The following is a 17,986-nucleotide window of genomic DNA, read 5'->3' on the forward strand; positions in this document are numbered from 1 at the left end:
ATATTCCCCATCTGCTCGGATAAAATCTTTGAGAATCTATGAACATGATGCACAATTATTATTTTCAGAACGTTTTCTATTTGAGTGGCTGTTGGAATATGTTTTATTCTAAGGATAGTTTTGTTTTTATCTTTCAGGTAGAAACAAATTGTCAGGAATGTGATTAACTGTACTGTTAGTTTCAATGTAAAAGTTTGAAATTTATGAATAATTACACAATGGCTTTTTATTATTACCTTATTATTGCAGCATCAATTTACCTACCTGCCTGTTATTTTATGGGTTATAGAATATTCAGATTAAAAAATCAGATTTGGATATTAAATGAGAATAGAAATTGATGAATGATTGATTATTTTTCTCACTTTTGAAAATGAAACTTGTAGTTCACTCTATTATAGTTATATGAGGTGGGAAGTGGGTAAAATTTGTGCTCATCAAAACATAGAATATGTTTAAAATCCTGTTGTGGGTGCTAAATTTGATTCTTTGTAATTGACATTATCTTTAAATCAATAAAGGTGTGATGTTCTCACTTATTTTGATGAAAAATACAATTTTGTGTGCAGAATTATATGTTGTGGAAACAGAAACTATGTGCAAAAATAAGAGTCTGAAACAATACTTTTCTCACATCTGAATTGCAAAAGTTATTATATAGTGCAAGCTGGAATATTTGGATTCATATAACCTTTTCCTTTTGGATTTACCTGTAGTTTTCACGGGTCCTAAAAAATCGAGCTTGGCCTACTTTCAAGCAAGCTAAGTCAAAGATCTCACCACTGCATAGCAGTGATTTCTGTCCAACCAATTGCCATATCAATGTTATGGAAGTCTCATACCCTAAAACGTCAACGTCACTTGGCAGTGCCTTTGGTGTTCAGCTTGATAGCAGAAAACATGAAAAAGAAAACAGACATATGGAGCAAGGTAAACAGCAAGGTCTATCTTTGAAAATTTGTTTCTTTCCTAGTATAACAAGAAATGAAGAGATTGGGTTAATTTTTTAGAGCATGGGTATCGAACTCGTCATATCATGTTGCGGTCACCTGATGTTTTGCATTGTTTTTCCCATTCGTGGAGTCTGACGCATCCGGCCCTCAGGCGCACCAGATTGGCACCTCTGATTTAGAGGTATAGAATGTCTTAACTGATACCATTATTAAGGGTACAGAAGAAAATTTTGTTCTACTCCAGGACTAATGATATGGACTATTCTTGCTTTATAAACCAAATATTCCATTGCCACCCTTTCACTTGCCTGTTTTACTTTTCCAAGGGCTTCATTCATGCTTGTTTTTCTTAGAGGAATTGATGAAGAGGGAAATCTGTTGAACAGGATATTTCTCCTTGAGGTTTTCTTCTTTATCTGCATGCAGGGATGTCTGGTGCTTAAAGAGCAAGTGGCAGAGAGTGACTGCAATGGCTACAGTTCTTTGGAGGACTTCCAAACTTTCAAGCATCTAGCTCATTAACTTTTTCTTCTTCGGGAATATATATATATATATATATATATATATATATATATATATATATATATATATATATATATATATATATATATATATATATATATATATATGCCTCTTTGGCACTGCTTAATGGCTATTTTGGTGTAGTGGTAATTGCAGACTTATACATAGAGCCAAGTTATATCGATACATATGATTTTCCTTTTTAAATTTATTTATTTATTTGTCGGAGTCAAATGTACTCTGTAATCACTATTAATTGAAGGATTTTTATTTTGTGATCAATCTAAATTACTGCTTATTTTTTATTCCTCAAATAATTAAATGGTCACTTTATGACTGTAATAACAGGAATCTGCAAATGTTTATCTAACTCAGCTATTTTTTCATCAGAGCAAGTGTCTTATTTAAAGTGAGTGCTATTTTTGCTAAATAAGTGGCACATTTTTCTTTTAAAGTAGTCATTGAACAAGACTGAAAAAAGAGGAGTGTTGACGGCATTGTTTGTTTGCTTAATTTACTTCCCTGCCAGCTGAGAAGTAATCATAATAATTTGTGTGTCTATGTCAGCCTGTCTAGTTCCGACTCTAGTTTTTACTAAAGTATGAAGAGATTTTTCAAGAATTTATGTTTTTTTCAGTATTTATATGTGTAATCATTTCTATTTTAATTCAGATTATTCTGTTTCATTAGTTTGTGGGATAATTTAAAAAAGTGAATTATGCTTGTAAAAATTAATTAATTTCATCACAAGTGTGGATTTTCAGCATTATGTTTGCTTGTGTTCTGAATGTGTACAAACTGATTATTAATTGGATTTATGAAAGTGAGCTGGATTTTTTTGCACTTAAATTAATTGAGTTATAGTGAATCTAAATACAGCATTTTATGCAATGTACTTTCTCTAGGTAAACTGAATCCCATGGTTTATATACAACATACTATAACAACCATGGCCGCTCCATCAGGTCACTCATTAGGCCAACAGGATGGCCATGGTTTAAGGTACCTATTAAAAGAAGAAGATTTAGAAACAGAAGACATCTATCAGAAACTGTTATGCAAATTACAGAGTACATTAAAGGAGATGGAAAACTGTGTTTTTCAAATAGATGAGTAAGTAATCCTAAGGTTTATGGATTGGGATATTAATACATATATTAGCTTTCTAGAACTATAGCTTTAACTTACATTTGGAGAACCATAAGTCTGTGATAAAACATTTCCATGCTGCCTTTGCATATTCAGTACTTGATATTTGTGGGTTGGACAAATATTTATTTAAATATATCAAACCAATCAATAACGCCATTGATTTCATTAAGACAAGTGTAATAAAAAATAGAAGTAGCTCTGGTCTTTTGAATTTCTTCCAGTTAGAACAGACTCAGCCTTAATTTAAAACTTTAAAGTATTATGTGTGGAGTAAGTGAACAATATTTGGACAGAGTAATCCATGATTGGATGTGATATGAGCCTAGCCGCTTTAGATTCCTGCTTCTGTTTTAAGAGTATGCCATGCCTGCATTTACAAATTTTCATATAAATTAGAGGTATCCATTATTTTTAATTACCTCTATTAAATTTATAAATTTCAGCCTTCTCTCTTCAATAACATATTCTTCAAGTTCACAACATACAAACCATGAATTGTTAATGTCAACAGACAGTGATAATGAAAAAGGAGAACGCAATGGAAAAAAAGTATGCTTCAATGTAGTAAGTGATGAGCAGGAAGATTCTGGTCATGACACTATAAGCAACCGGGATTCATATAGGTAATGTATCATTTAATATAATAATAACCACCAAATTTACAATTTTACTATGTATAATGATACTATGTTAATTTTAAAAAACCCTGTTACATAACGTTATTAAGTAATTAAGTAATACATATCATTACATAGCATTATTAAGTAATACATATTGGCTATTTGTGCTTTATTTCCAAGTAAAAAGTTTTTTAATGTATACTTTGAGGCAAACATGCCAAATTTGTACCTTCTGATTTAATATACTGATAAGAATGAAGTTTCCCATTGTCACAGCCATTCCTCTCTCTTGAATGATATTATCCTTTCTTAGAGGTCTCAGCTGTTAATACATTGTCAGTGAACTTAAACCCACTTCCGTCTTCAATTGTATCCCTTAGCACTACATTGCAAGGCTTTAAAAATATACCAGCACAAATAAGTTTTTTTACCCCAAGATAGAAATAAAATTTATTGTATGCCTTATTTAATAGTACAAATCATGCTAATAAAGTATTTGAAAGAATTGCTTTAAAACATATATATATTCTTGAAGGATTTATACTCTTACATATTTTCTTCTTTTTAGTGATTGCAACAGCAACCGGAATTCTACTGCTTCTTTTACCAGTATTTGCAGTAGCCAATGCAGTTCTTATTTTCATAGTGATGAAATGGATTCAGGTGCTTTTCAAATGTGTTTGTGTGTGCATATTTATATAGTTATTTAGGGGAATGTGTGTGTGTTTTGCTTACTAGAACTCGTGTTCATTGATTTTATTTTATATAACTTGTGCACTGTCACAATTACACATTTACACAACTTAAGTCACAAAACACTACAACCCCCCCCCCAAATCACATCACAACTCATTGAAAATATGTTAGCAGTAATTAAGCAGCAATAGTATAGTATAGTATACTATATTTTTTTCATTGTACAAAATAAATACAACGAAATTGGTTGAATGAATGAAGTAAGGATATCAATTTCCCCAAAATTAATGTATGTATTTGATGAAGTTGGAAATAGTGTCCTTCTTTCACTTAGCTGCAAGTATTTTCTTTATTCAGAAATTTCCTTTCCATTTAATTGAATTGGATAGGCGAGATATATTAAACTAGTTTACCCATCATTAATGCCCATCTGTGGGGCAGACAAATTATACTTGAAAATCAGGATAGTTTTCTATAGGCTGTAGAAAGAAGAAGAACACAAAGGATGGTGTTACTAGCATACAGCTGATTTTTTTCTGTCCCACTGCAACACTTTACTTAAACTAAAGGATGAAATATGTTGGATGGATTATTACTATAAATCTGAATGAAACTGTCAGTTAAGCAGTGAGTGAAATGAAGAAAATCAGACTGGAACTAATTATCTTTTTCGAAAAAGAGGAGGAAAGCCCTACTCTGGTAGTAAACTCAGTGCCCGTTCTATTTCTAGATCTTTTTCAATATAAAGATAATTCAAATATGGAATATGAATATCTCTGATCTAAAGTCAACTATGATTTCAAATATTGTCTTATTAGGTGATGAACTTCCACAGAGCATTTGCATTTCTCATGATAAGCAGGATAAACTTTATGGTTGCTTGGAACATCTTTTTGGCCAGGTAAGCTATTTCATTTCAATTTTCTTCTACCCTGTAACATGTGACAGAGTTATGAAAGTGTTGGGAGGGAATAGGATAAGATTAGAGATAAGATCAAGGTGAGCGAAGTCAGTGAGCAAAGTCAGTGAGCGTCAGTCTGGCACAGTGAACAGGCAAAAAGAGGGCCATGAATAAGGTAAATCATGCTGGTTTCTGTAATGCTTTTACTATGCTATGGTTCATTTAAGCAGCAATTATGAATAGACTATAGCTCACAGGCCATATCCAAGAATAGTCATAGTTTTCAATTGGATAGACTTACACTGCGTACTAAACTGAGGCAAATAAATCACATTTCACATCTCTGCAAGGAATTAAAGTTGACTTGATACCTAACACTGGTTGAGAAAACATCAGAGTGCTTAGGTTTTTTTTTTTCATAGGCAAGCTTACTGAGTTGTTAAAAGATCTACTTTGATTCTTGTTTGATTTTCACATTTTTGATTTGTCTACTTAGACCAAAAGTAGGTAGGTTGGTAGGTTTGTCTCCCCCAGTTCAAATAAAATACGTAATTGCAGATCTGCCACATCTCTGTTCATACTGTTTCTTCTAATAAATGCCTAGGTTTTCCCCTAGAGCATGCTATTGCCAGCTGCACTTCCGGGTTCTGGTGCATGCATGCACACTCGCCAGCTGCTCTCTTCCAGGTTGCATGTGCGCATACGTGCGTGCGCTCCAGTTTTGGTACTCGGTGTCAAAAAGATTAACCATCAATGCCCTAGATCTAGCATATGTTATAGTATATTAAAGCAGATTGAAAGGATTATCAGAATAAACATTTTAATATTTATTAATTATTTCTGAATCCAACAGGTAGATTCAATTATTAATCTACTGAAAGGTCCAGCAGTGGCAAGAGCTTTTGAGCAAACTAAGTTCTTCACCCCTGGTCGAAGTTTTCAAGGTATTAATTTTGGAAAGCTAAGTATGACACTGAGCGTAGTTTCTAGCACTTTTATTAGCAGAATTATAGTTAGCAATATAAAAATTAGAAATGTATTTTGTATTATATTTAGAGAGCCTCTGGCTGTAAATATTTATGGGCCTTTTTTAGCATGCAGATTGCTGTGGTAGAAGAAATTGTGAAAAAAGTGAACGTTAATATCCATATGTACTGATACTTTCATTCAGATATATGTACAAACACATACATACACACACACACAAACATATATATATATATATATATATATATATATATATATATATATATATATATATATATATATATATATATATATATACACACACACACACACACACATACACACACACACACACACATACATACATACATATATTGTGGAAGGAGAGAAATGGCAAGATTCAGTTCATTTGAATTGTCAATTTTATGTTGACACAGTGGAAAAAAATATTTTTTGTTTTCTGTCTGCTCTTTATTTTTAGGAAATATCATCTTAAATTCTTCTTTGGGTATGAATAAATTATATTTATGTTGGTTGCATGAACACCCAACCCAAAATTGACTTAGAAAACAAGGTGTAACTGAATTGTCTCCTAAATTTGGAAGTCTAGGGAGACTTGTAAAGGTCTATTCAATGTTTCAAGGCTAGGATGGCATTCTTCTGCAAATATACAACTGGAAAGGAGTATTGCTATAAAAGTATTACAATTAGGTAGAAATATTGTAGCAAAATTAATAATTCTGGTTTTGCCTAGAATTTCAACAAGAAATTGAACTTAAGGTGAACTGCCCAAAGAAACTGAGGCTTCATATTAAACAAGATCCTTGGAACCTCCCCAGCAGTGTTCAAAACCTTTCTCAAAGCATCCGAAAATTTGTTGAAGGTTAGTAATTCATCTACAGTAGCTCTTATTGTATGCTCCGATGTTTCATTAACCTATTGAGTATCATCATGAATGCAAGTAAGTGTGGCAGAGGTGGGTTCCTGATCCCATCGCAACCGGTACGCTGTGATGGGGCTGGACGTCCACCTCGGGCATGCATGCTGCACACGCATGTGCATGCGACTGCTCTGCAACGCCCCAGCTGCTTGATGAGGTCGCGCAGGCAGCGTACACTGTGTGCGCATGTGCAATTGGCCCGTTTCCCTCAAAAAGAGGTAAGGAATGTGGGTGGGCGGGTGGGCCCACTGAAACACTATTCCGGTGCTCTGCTGCTCCCAGCTGTCACCGGTACGCCTGTACCAGGCTGTACCGTCCGGAACCCACCACTGGAGCATGGGGAATTACTCTGTTTATATACAGTAGCTTGCCCTCCCAGTATTGTAGGGTTTGTGTTTTTTTCTTTGGAAGTTTCATGACTAGGATATTGTCTTCTGCTTGATTGTTTGCTGGTGTTAATTTCTGCTTATCTGGGTGTTGGCTGCTAGAGAGATTATCTTCTGGCCTTTTGTTTCCTTCTTAGGTTTTTTAATTATCTCTTTTGAATGGTGTGTAAATATGATTTATGTTTATGTGTCTATTGCTAGCTGATTTATCTTAATGCAAAACATTTATGTGTATGAGCGGGTAGGTGAGAGGAGAAAGAGAGAGAGGCAGAGAGAGCACAAACATAAATCTAAATTTGTACACAAACAAATTTTAACTGTAATGTAAAATCTGTACTAACAGATTTTAACGAAATAACTGTGTTTTCCTTTCTTCAGATTCCTTTTCTTGGTTTCATTTGCCTGAGATATCTTTTTTTAAATAAAATTTTATTAAAAGACAGAGCAGACTAAAAAAGAAAAATAGAAATAGAGAATAAATGTTTCAAAAAAGGAAAAATAGAAGGAAAATAACCAAGAAAGAGACTTTCCATCACAATAAACAATTTCACTATCTAGTCATCTTCTCTTAATTAAAATATAAAACTCATTTCATAATTCATATCTTATCTATAGCCACATTTTATAAGTAATATCTTCTCCAATCTAGTTGTCAGTAAAATGGAACCCTAAAAATATTAATTAACAAGTATAAAATTGATCATTCCATATCTTGGCTCTTAACTATAAGTAAATCCACATTTAGAACATATAAAGTGTTTCCAGTAATCTAGTATGAATAATAGATTGAAATTTAATATGAAAAAGTGATTTTTTCCCCTTTAACAAGAACAAGCTCACAAAAATCCCCCTTTTTAAGAGAATTGTAAGCCACTTAGTCACTTTGGATAGTGAAATAAATATAAATTTAATAAATAAAAAGGACCATTAAACACAAAGGCAATTTAAATGCTCTCAAATTAGGTTATATAAAGTACTGTATATACTCGAGTATAAGCCTAGTTTTTCAGCCCACTTTTTGGGCTGAAAAAAGCCGCCTCGGCTTATACTCGAGTCAGTGAAAAATTTGCCCGAAATGGAGGAGAAAAAGGGGCGGGGCCATGCCGCTGGGTGACACTCGTGAATGGCCCAGTGCCCCTGTGAGTTTCCCCTCCCTCTGTGTCAGTTTGCCGCGCAGCGCGCACCGCACCATCCCCCCTCCTCACGTTCTAATGTAATGCAGGGCTGTCTTACGATTCCCCTTCCTCCCCCTCCTGCCGCTCTGCAACGATGTCCCACCTCCTCCTTGTTATGGCAAGCAGCCACATAGCGATGTCCCACCTCCTCTGGTACAGTGATCCAATGATAGGAATCACTGTGCCGTATGTCATAGGAGGCGGGACATCGCTCCCGCGGCTGCACGGGACATCATCATCACAGCGGGACATCAGCATCATGAGGTGAGTGAAGTATTTCATTGAATACACCGCTAGTTTACTGTTTTTCTTTGAAATAAATATTCAAAAACATTATTGGTATCTATTTTTATTTTTGAAATTTACCGGTAGCTGCTGCATTTCCCACCCTAGGCTTATACTCGAGTCAATAACTTTTCCAGTTTTTTTGTGGTAAAATTAGGTGCCTCGGCTTATATTCGGGTCGGCCTATACTCGAGTATATACGGTAACTTGAGCAAAAATGCTTAAACATCTTGTTAATTGTAAGCATTTCCAATACAGCATTTTTTTCAGGACAGATGTCAGCAAATCCAAAGAAAACCATCCAAAATACATGTAACATGTCTTTTGGATGGAACATAAAATAAAAGTAACATTTGAATTCTGATCAAATAAACCAACATTGTATTTCTTTTTTTAAAATGTAAAACAATGTTGCTATTTAATTCATTCAGATTATTATCATTCCTTGTTTTGAATTACTTCAGAATTTCCAAAAGCCTCTTTTGTAAGTCCAGCAAAAATAAATAATCCCAATAGCTTTCTGGAATTGACATTTTTATTTCCTTCTTAAAAGCACCATCTGATATATACACTTGTATATCTAATGACAAATTCTTGTTCACTTTGTTCTCAGACAGACTTTTTCTTTTTCTGTAATAGCTTCTTCTGGGAACAAATGGTTCCTGAGAAGACCCAGCACAGCTGACATTATTGATTCAAAGTCCTGATGCAATTCCTCAAAAGTTCCTTTGAACATCATTATAAGTTGCCTGTCTTTTTACGTCTCTGATGTGCATTTATTTTTTAAAATTAATTTCCAAGTCATATTCAAAATCAAATATTCCATTTTTTCTGAACCTTTGCAGATTGGTGGCCTGGCTAGAGGTTAGAGGGGAACTAGGTGTGTGAGTGGCAAGCTGGCACACGAACGTGGGCAGCTCAACTTGTGTGGGTCAGTGTGTGCAGATGCACACACAGGTTGACTACAAGTTGAACTATACACATGCAAGCTGACATGCCACTCACACGAGTCAGGTTGCACGTACATGTGCACATGTGTGCCAGCCTGTGACCCAATTGTGAATAGGCTATGGCCCAGTAGTGGGCCACAGCATGGGGGTTGGGGACCGCTGCCTTAGTTCATCAAAAATTTTCTATAGTGAAAACCTTACCTTGTTTTTTGTTGTTTATTTTAAATTCTTAAAAGTTATAAAGGTAAGGCTTCATTTTCTTATATTAAGGCTCAAAAAACTCACCCAGCATTTCCAGACTTATCATTTTGAAGAGATTTAATTTCTTTTAAACAATTAATAAGACAATTTCCTAAAGTGATTAGTAAAGGAAATGTGAAAATTATGGCTGAAGCAAGTATGGAAAACTTTCTCAGGTTCCAGTTGTCCAACCTTCTGGAGGCTATTGCTTTGCTAAGATACAACCATGTAGAGTGCAGATTGGGGAACTTTACATGGAGTTTCTCTTTTACAGTATTCTACCAAATTTGTTCTTGCAGCTTTTAGCATCTATCTCATATATCTAGTGTGGTATTTTTCATTTATGTTTTTTGGAATAGTACATAATATATAAATTTGTGATTTCAGTTCAATTTTAACTTTAAAATTTTCCAAATATTTTGAAGTATTTATTTGTAGTACTTCTGAATTTTTTTTATACGATCACTATAAATAATAAAATGTTATTTGTTGTAGCACTTCCAACATATATTTTGGCTTATTTGTCTATCTTGGAAATTATTGATGACGTTACTGTATATGCTATCTGTAAAACATTTTATACTCATATTCCCTTAAATTATAAATTGAAACACATTTTATTGACTTCTTTCATAGCTCTTCCCATTGTTATACTATGATTATTTCTTTGAACTTTTGCATTCACTTCGTACAACTTTTGATTTATCACCTTTTCATATTTTAATAATTTGTACATATGACAATAGGTGATCTTGGTTTTGAATAAGTGCTTCAGACTCTCTCAAGGTCTCTCCTTCTAGTCTGAGAACATTTTTTATTGTTCCAGCAATTTTTTTGTACATTAATCATGGTAAATTCCAGCCTTCATTGAACAGTTTTGCTATGTCCTTAAGCCTGTTTTCTGAGTCTTTGTGCCATATTGGCATATATGATTAAATATTTTTTCTTGTACTATAGCTAGTTATTCCTGAAATAATAAATGGTGTTTGATGGCAAAGCTGTTTATAATGTTACTGGACTTAATGTTTCTCTGATTTTTCTTTAGATGGTATAAATATTTTATCTATATTTTATAGTCTTTGTATTTCATTGATAACCATGTCATTTTGATTGAATAGAAAGATATAAAGATACTTGTTGTTCCTGTGCCTATTGATTGAAAGGCATATTACTTAATAATAGAAATTTAAGGTTGAATAGAAAGGGACAATCCATCCTTGGCCTGAGTGCCAAACATGATTTTGTCTCTTCAGGTTCTTCTATTTTTCTTTTTCCAGAGATAAAAGCAAGAGTCCTTCTGGCACTTCTTGAATATACAGGTAATCTTTATTTAAAGCTGTTGATCAACTTTTGTAAATGTCTTCATTTGTGCTCCTTGAGCTTGATTGTTTCCTTACAGATGTTTCATTACCAAACTAAGTACATCATGAGTATGTGGGTTGATAATGAAACATCTGTAGGAAAACAACCAAGGTCAGAGATCACCAAGAATCCCACAGTTCATCTGTGAGCTACAAGTATTCTTTTTATTGGTACTTAAGTAAGTAAGTAAAATAGTTCAATATTTAGTAATTGAAATTAAACTGATCTGGATAATGTTACACTTTCTGGACTTACAACTTATTTTTGAGGAACAGATGATAAATATGACCTGGAGGTTCTTTCACATAAATCCATTTACAGGTGCTTCTTATTTAACAATAACAATGGAGACCAGAATGTATACCGCTAACTGAATCAGTCATAAAGTGTGATGACATGGGGCTGCACTACTTACTGGCAGAAATACCAGCACTTCTAGTTGCCATTGTTAAGCAAATCATTCTTTGTCATTAAGCAAGAATGTCATATTCTTCTGGCTTCCCTATGATTTTGTTTGTCAGAAGCTGACAGAGAAGGTTGCAAATGGTGATCATGTGACTACAGGATGCTATGATATTGTTACCAAGCTATTGTGAACCAGTTGCCAAGCAGCTGAATTGTGGTCATGTGCCATGAGGATGTGGTGATAGCTACAACTATGTAGAAACATCATAATGCCCCTTTATTCAGCACCATCATAACTCTGAACAGTTGCTGAATGAGTGATTGTTATCAAGGACTTCCTCTATAGATACATGAACGAGAAAGACCCATGAATCTTATTGGACTTTCTGAACAAGCACGTATAAGATTGTGATATAAAGAGGTAACTGATAATTTATAACACAGAAGGCAGTAGGCTAACTTGTGTATATGTGTTAGATGTACATGCAGAATAAAAAAGTATTATAGCATACACATTTAAATTAAACAAGATTCCACAGCAAATAGTATTTTTGAGACTTAGATGTGTACTAAGGTAGAATAATTTAATAATTAAATTCCTTTATGATGTACCTGTAGTCTACAAGCTTACTCTATAGCATGAAATTTCTTTCATCAGCCTGTGCAATCAAAAGAACCTACAAGTATATATATTATTTGGTGTTTAATAGCAATTTTTGTTCCCAGAAAACAAGATCTGTGCTTAGGATTACGCTTACTTTCTCATCAATTTAGATGATTTTTCACATATTTTTCTAATTATGCTCTTTTCAGATAGTGAGATACAGCTCAGGAGAGACATGGTCTTCTGCCAGTCTCTAGTTGCTACAGTTTGTGCATTTTCAGAGCAATTAATGGCTGCCTTAAATCATATGTTTGACAATGGCAAGGAGTGTGAAATGGAAACACAAGAGGCCAGTAGGAGATGGTTGGAACAGATATCTACTGCAGGTGTTCTCCTTTACTTCCAGTCACTGCTGTCACCAAACCTGGTGAGAAATCCTATGAATGTCTATATAATATTGACCAATTCTTTATTATCCTGAACATAACCTGAAATAAAATTTTGTAAAAGAGCAATTTTTCAAAAATGCTGTTGAATGTTGATTGATACCATTCTATATTATTCTAAAGACTTGGTAAATTAAACCAATAAGTCAACTGTATCAGGAAGCCTCCACAGTGACCTAGGTGGAAAATAAATTTAACAAATACTAATAATAATCCTTCAATGATATCTCTTAACACCATCAAACATTAACACCAGCCTATCCTAAGTCCTTGGGAAGATCTCGATAGGTGGATAAAAATGCCAGATCCAGTATGAACATCTGGTGGAATGTGTGACAATCTATAATGTGCCAAGGTAGAAGAACCAATTAGTTCATATTAATATCCAAAATTACTTCTAGCCTTTTATATCTTTTTGTTGCTTCTAATTGTGACCATTTTCTTAATTTTGAAGCCGGAACTGGGAAAAGTTTGAGACTATTAGACATAGCATTTCTGGCTCTATAGTACCATTAACTATATTCCTTAAGCCCTCACTCGTGTGAAAATACTATTCTCTTATATGTGATTTGGCTTCAGTCCAATTTTCGCCAGGACTTCTTTTGTAACCTGTGATACCAGGATCCATTTGATTGAATATACTGTATTTTTCGGAGTGTAAGATGCACCTTTTTCTCTCAAAAAAGAGGGTGAAAATCTGGGTGCATTTTATACACTGAATGCAGCATTTTTGGCCTCCTGAAACCCCGCCCCCTTCACCAAAATGGCTGTGCATAGCCTTTAGGAAGCTTCCAGGATGGTCCTGGGTGCAGGAAAGGGCAAAATGAGAGGAAAACGGGCCATTTTTTGCTCATTTTGCCCCCATCCCCCAGGTGCACTCTATAAGCCTCTTAAAGGCTATGCATGCCACTTTTTAAGAAAAAAACAAAAAACAAAAATGGGCCATTTTTGAGAGGTTTGCAGAATGCAAAAACTTTTTTTTTAATTTGCCTCTTCAAAAACAAATGCGTCTTATACTCCGATGTGTCTTATACTCCGAAAAATACGGTACTTAGTTTCACTTAGGTTTCAATGAAAGTGGTGGTACAGCTTAGTCATTAAATTGAGTATAGTCTAGCTCTCATAGGGATTCTGTCTGGAATGGACATATTGTAGTTGTTAATGCTATTGAAAATTGTTGACTGAAATTTATATATTTTAATTTATTCCATCATAAAATAGTTTCTTTTTAAATAATACTGAGTTGTCATTCTTTTTGATATCTGTGGTTTTATATCATATATTCCTATATTTTGAAGCAGTTTTCCCCAGCGTGATCTTTCAGGCCACCAATGTGTCCAGAGATCTCTTGACACCCATCAGCTCCCTTTTTAACTGAGCTTAATTTTCAACCAGTTATTTTGATTAGCAAAGACAAATCTTGACAAGGTACAAATGAAGTGTCAACCTCACACATGTGTACAACAAATGTTGCTGGAAAAGAAAAATGTCAAGTGGGTTCAGCCTAGTTCAGTGATGGTGAACCTTTTCGGCACAGAGTGCCCAATTGGAATGTGTGCGCTCCGGAGCACCAGAAAACCAAAGACCATCTGGCGGTGAACATGTGCACGACGGCCACCTACTCTTTGGGTTTCTGGCACGTATGGCCACAGAGAGGTTCTGTGTGCCACCTCTGGCACACGTGCCATAGGTTTGCCATCACGGGCCTAGTTGTTTGTTTAGAAATGTATTCTTGTACAGAAAGGGAAAAAATCCAAGAATTGGAATGTGTGCGCTCCGGAGCACCAGAAAACCAAAGACCATCTGGCGGTGAACATGTGCACGACGGCCACCTACTCTTTGGGTTTCTGGCACGTATGGCCACAGAGAGGTTCTGTGTGCCACCTCTGGCACACGTGCCATAGGTTTGCCATCACGGGCCTAGTTGTTTGTTTAGAAATGTATTCTTGTACAGAAAGGGAAAAAATCCAAGAAAGACCGTTGGCTTACCTGAACGGTCGTTCTCGGGGCACTGCGAAGAGAGCCCAAATGCTGGGTTAACACAGCCTATCTGCCCTTGGACTGAGTGATGTTTTTCTTGACCATGCCTCCCTTTGCCTGCACATGCTCAATTCGAAAACGAAGGAATCGTCCTGTAATCAATTACAGTCAATACAGCCACATCGTTCAATACTATCACCTGGGTGGGTTTGGGCTCTCTTCGCAGTGCCCCGAGAACGACCGTTCAGGTAAGCCAACGGTCTTTCTCCAGTGCACTGCTCAGAGAGCCCAAATGCTGGGACATGCCCAAGCTATTGAGTCCCAGGGTGGGGAAGCGCCGAAGCCTCTGGCATTTCAGCCACTCTTTGTAATACTCTTCTGCCAAAGGAGGCTTCGGCTGAGGCAAAGGTGTCAATCTTATAGTTTCTAATAAAGGCCGTGGAGGAAGCCCAGGTGGCCGCTCTACAAATGTCTAGGATAGAGGCCTGGGTTGCCCAGGCTGCAGACGTTGCAGCACTCCTGGTGGAGTGAGCGGTGATTCGTCTCGGAGCCGTCTTGCCCTGGTGCTCATATGCCAGTTTGATGCAAGCACATAGCCAACGTCCCACAGTGTGAGAGGAGACCTTGCGGCCCAGGGACGCAGGGAGGAAGGAGACAAAGAAAGCCTCTGACCGGCGGTAGTCCTTTGTTCTCTTTACATACGTGCGCACGGCCCGTCTCACGTCCAGCTTGTGCCACTCACGCTCCTTAGGGTGAGAAGGATGGGGACAGAAGTTGGGCAAAATAAGTTCTTGAGTCCTGTGAAACAGGGAGTTAATTTTCGGAGCAAATGACGGATCAAGTCTCAATATTACTCTGTCCGGGTGAACTACGCACAAATCCTCCCTGACAGAGAGTGCAGCAAGCTCGGCTACCCTGCGAGCGGATGTAATGGCCACCAGGAAGGCGGTTTTGATGGTGAGGTAGCGCAGACTGGTCTTTTTTAAAGGCTCAAATGGGGCTTTGGTCAGGGCCTTAAGCACAAATGGAAGATCCCATGACGGATACCGGTGAACAGTTGGAGGGCTGATGTTCGCTGCTCTCTTGAGAAAGCTCTTGATCTGGGGGAGCTGACTCAGCGAGCGAGAGGAGCCCTTTGCCAGGATGGTAGACAACGCTGCAACCTGGCGTCTGAGGGTGCTGACTGCAAGGCCCTTATCCAGACCCTCTTGCAAAAAGTCTAGGGTCTGGGGGATCGAGGCTGAGGAGGCCTCTATGTTCCTAGTCTTGCACCACCGTGAGAAGGCGGCCCAGGTGGCATCGTAGATTCTAGTCGTAGAGGGCTTCCTGGACGCTTGGATTGTTCGAATGACCTGGTCAGAGAATTTTTGCTTTCTCAGGAGCTCCCCTTCAAGTGCCAAACGGCTAGCTGCAGCCACTGGGGCTCCGGATGGATGATGGCCCCCTGGCTGAGGGCAATCTTGTCCCGGGGGATTCTCCAAGGTCTTTGAACTGAGAGGCTGACCAGGTCTGCGTACCAGGGCCTTCTGGGCCAGAAGGGAGCCACCAGAATGAGGTCTGCCTTTTCGGTCAGGAGCTTGTTCACCACTTGAGGGATGAGCGGAAGTGGAGGGAAGGCATACAGAAGTCCCTGAGGCCACGCTGACCTCAGAGCATTTGTTCCCTCCGCCTGGGGCGAGTGGTAGCGACTGAAGAAGCGTGGGAGCTGTGTGTTGTTGTGTGTGGCAAACAGGTCTACCTGTGGCTTGCCGAACCTCCTCACGATCTGCTGGAACAGGTCCGGGTGCAGGCGCCACTCCGAGTGGTCGATGCGTTGGCGGCTCAGCCAGTCTGCTTCCCGGTTGCTTACGCCGGAGATGTGATCTGCACTGAGAGAAGCCAGATGACGTTCCGCCCACCTGCCCAGCGCTTCTGCCTCGAGCCTGAGGGCCTTTGATCGAGTGCCCCCTTGCCGGTTTATGTGCGCTTTTGTCGCCACATTGTCTGTCATCAACAGTACATGAGCCCCTCTTACTAGAGATGCGAACTTTCTCAGCGCTAGGCGAGCTGCCCTCAGTTCCAGCCAATTGATGCTGTGGGCGGCCTCCCTCTGAGTCCATCGGCCTTGGGCTAGGTGGCCCTGACAGTGGGCGCCCCACCCCAGGAGGCTGGCATCCGTGGTGACAACTAGTCTCTCTGGCTCCTTGAACAGGCAGCCCTTCCTGACTGCCTTGGACCTCCACCATGCCAGAGACCGGATCACCTTTCGTGGGAGCCGAACCCGCCTGAGTGAGTTGCTGTTCCTGGCCCTCTGCACTGGCAGCAGAAACCACTGCAGCTCCCTGGCGTGAAGGCGAGCCCAGGGAACCACCCCCAGGCACGAGATCATTATCCCTAGGAGCTGGGACAGCTGAATGATGGGTACCGACCTGGCAAGGCTGCAGTGCTTCACTCTGCGTCTCAGGTTCGACAGCCGGTCTGGCGAAAGAAATACCTGGCAGGAGGTGGAGTTGATGACCGCACCCAGGTGCTGTATACGGGTGGATGGTCGGAACTGGCTCTTCTCCATGTTGACAGAGAAGCCATGGTACTGCAGGGTCTGCACAGTTAGAGAAACATCGCGGTGTGCCTGCTTGGTGGTGAGAGAGTGAATGATTATGTCGTCTAAATAACATTCCAGACGAACCGGATGGTTGCGGAGATGAGCCGCTAGCACTGCCAGAATTTTGGTGAATGTTCTGGGCGCAGATGATAGCCCGAAGGGAAGAGCCCTGTACTGGAAATGCTTCCCTTCCGCGTAGAACCTCAGGAACCGCCTGTGGGCCACATGGATGGGGACATGCAGGTAGGCCTCTTTGAGATCTATTGATGTCAATAGGTCCCCCTCCCTCACACAGCCCAGGATGGAGTGGAGTGACTGCATCTTGAACCTCTTGTAAGCCAGATGCTGATTTAGGCTCTTGAGGTCCAAGATGGCCCTCCACCCCCCTGAACTTTTGGGCACTAGGAAGAGGATCGAATAGAAGCCCCTCCCCTGCTGATCCCTGGGGACTGGCTCTATCGCCTCTATCTCTAGGAGATGGCAGATTTCTGCCCTCATGCGTTCCCTCTTTTCTGGGTTCCTGGGGGTAGGGCAGTGGATAAACTTTCTTTGGGGAAAGGATAGGAAGTCCAGGAGAAGGCCCTTGCGAATGGTGTTGAGGACCCACTTGTCCGATGTTATCTCCTCCCACCTGTCGGCATACAGCCGTAGCCGACCCCCGATGGGGGGATCCCTGTGACCGTCACTTTCCCTTACGAAAGGGCCGGGATCCACCACTGTTGTTTCCTCCTCCTCGGAATGGTCTCCGAAAGGAAGACTGGGATTGGTTGGCACGAGCCCCGAAGGATCTGTCTTGGTGCCTATCCCCCCCTGCCTGAAAGG

General features: G+C 38.7%; 1 protein-coding gene across 1 annotated transcript in view; it reads left to right on the top strand.

Annotated features, from left to right (window-relative positions):
- The window catches only part of PREX2 (phosphatidylinositol-3,4,5-trisphosphate dependent Rac exchange factor 2), a 138,206-nt gene that overhangs the window by 93,239 nt on the left and 26,981 nt on the right, over positions 1 to 17,986 (top strand). Inside the window, exons 24-32 of the mRNA XM_032222719.1 lie at positions 717 to 930; positions 2,381 to 2,588; positions 3,071 to 3,250; positions 3,816 to 3,910; positions 4,762 to 4,844; positions 5,698 to 5,788; positions 6,565 to 6,693; positions 11,064 to 11,105; positions 12,367 to 12,584. Coding sequence (XP_032078610.1) covers positions 717 to 930; positions 2,381 to 2,588; positions 3,071 to 3,250; positions 3,816 to 3,910; positions 4,762 to 4,844; positions 5,698 to 5,788; positions 6,565 to 6,693; positions 11,064 to 11,105; positions 12,367 to 12,584 — 1,260 coding nt within the window. The remainder of the gene's footprint in view (positions 1 to 716; positions 931 to 2,380; positions 2,589 to 3,070; positions 3,251 to 3,815; positions 3,911 to 4,761; positions 4,845 to 5,697; positions 5,789 to 6,564; positions 6,694 to 11,063; positions 11,106 to 12,366; positions 12,585 to 17,986) is intronic.

This window comes from Thamnophis elegans, chromosome 8 (assembly GCF_009769535.1).
Source record: "Thamnophis elegans isolate rThaEle1 chromosome 8, rThaEle1.pri, whole genome shotgun sequence".
Classification (NCBI taxonomy): domain Eukaryota; kingdom Metazoa; phylum Chordata; class Lepidosauria; order Squamata; family Colubridae; genus Thamnophis; species Thamnophis elegans.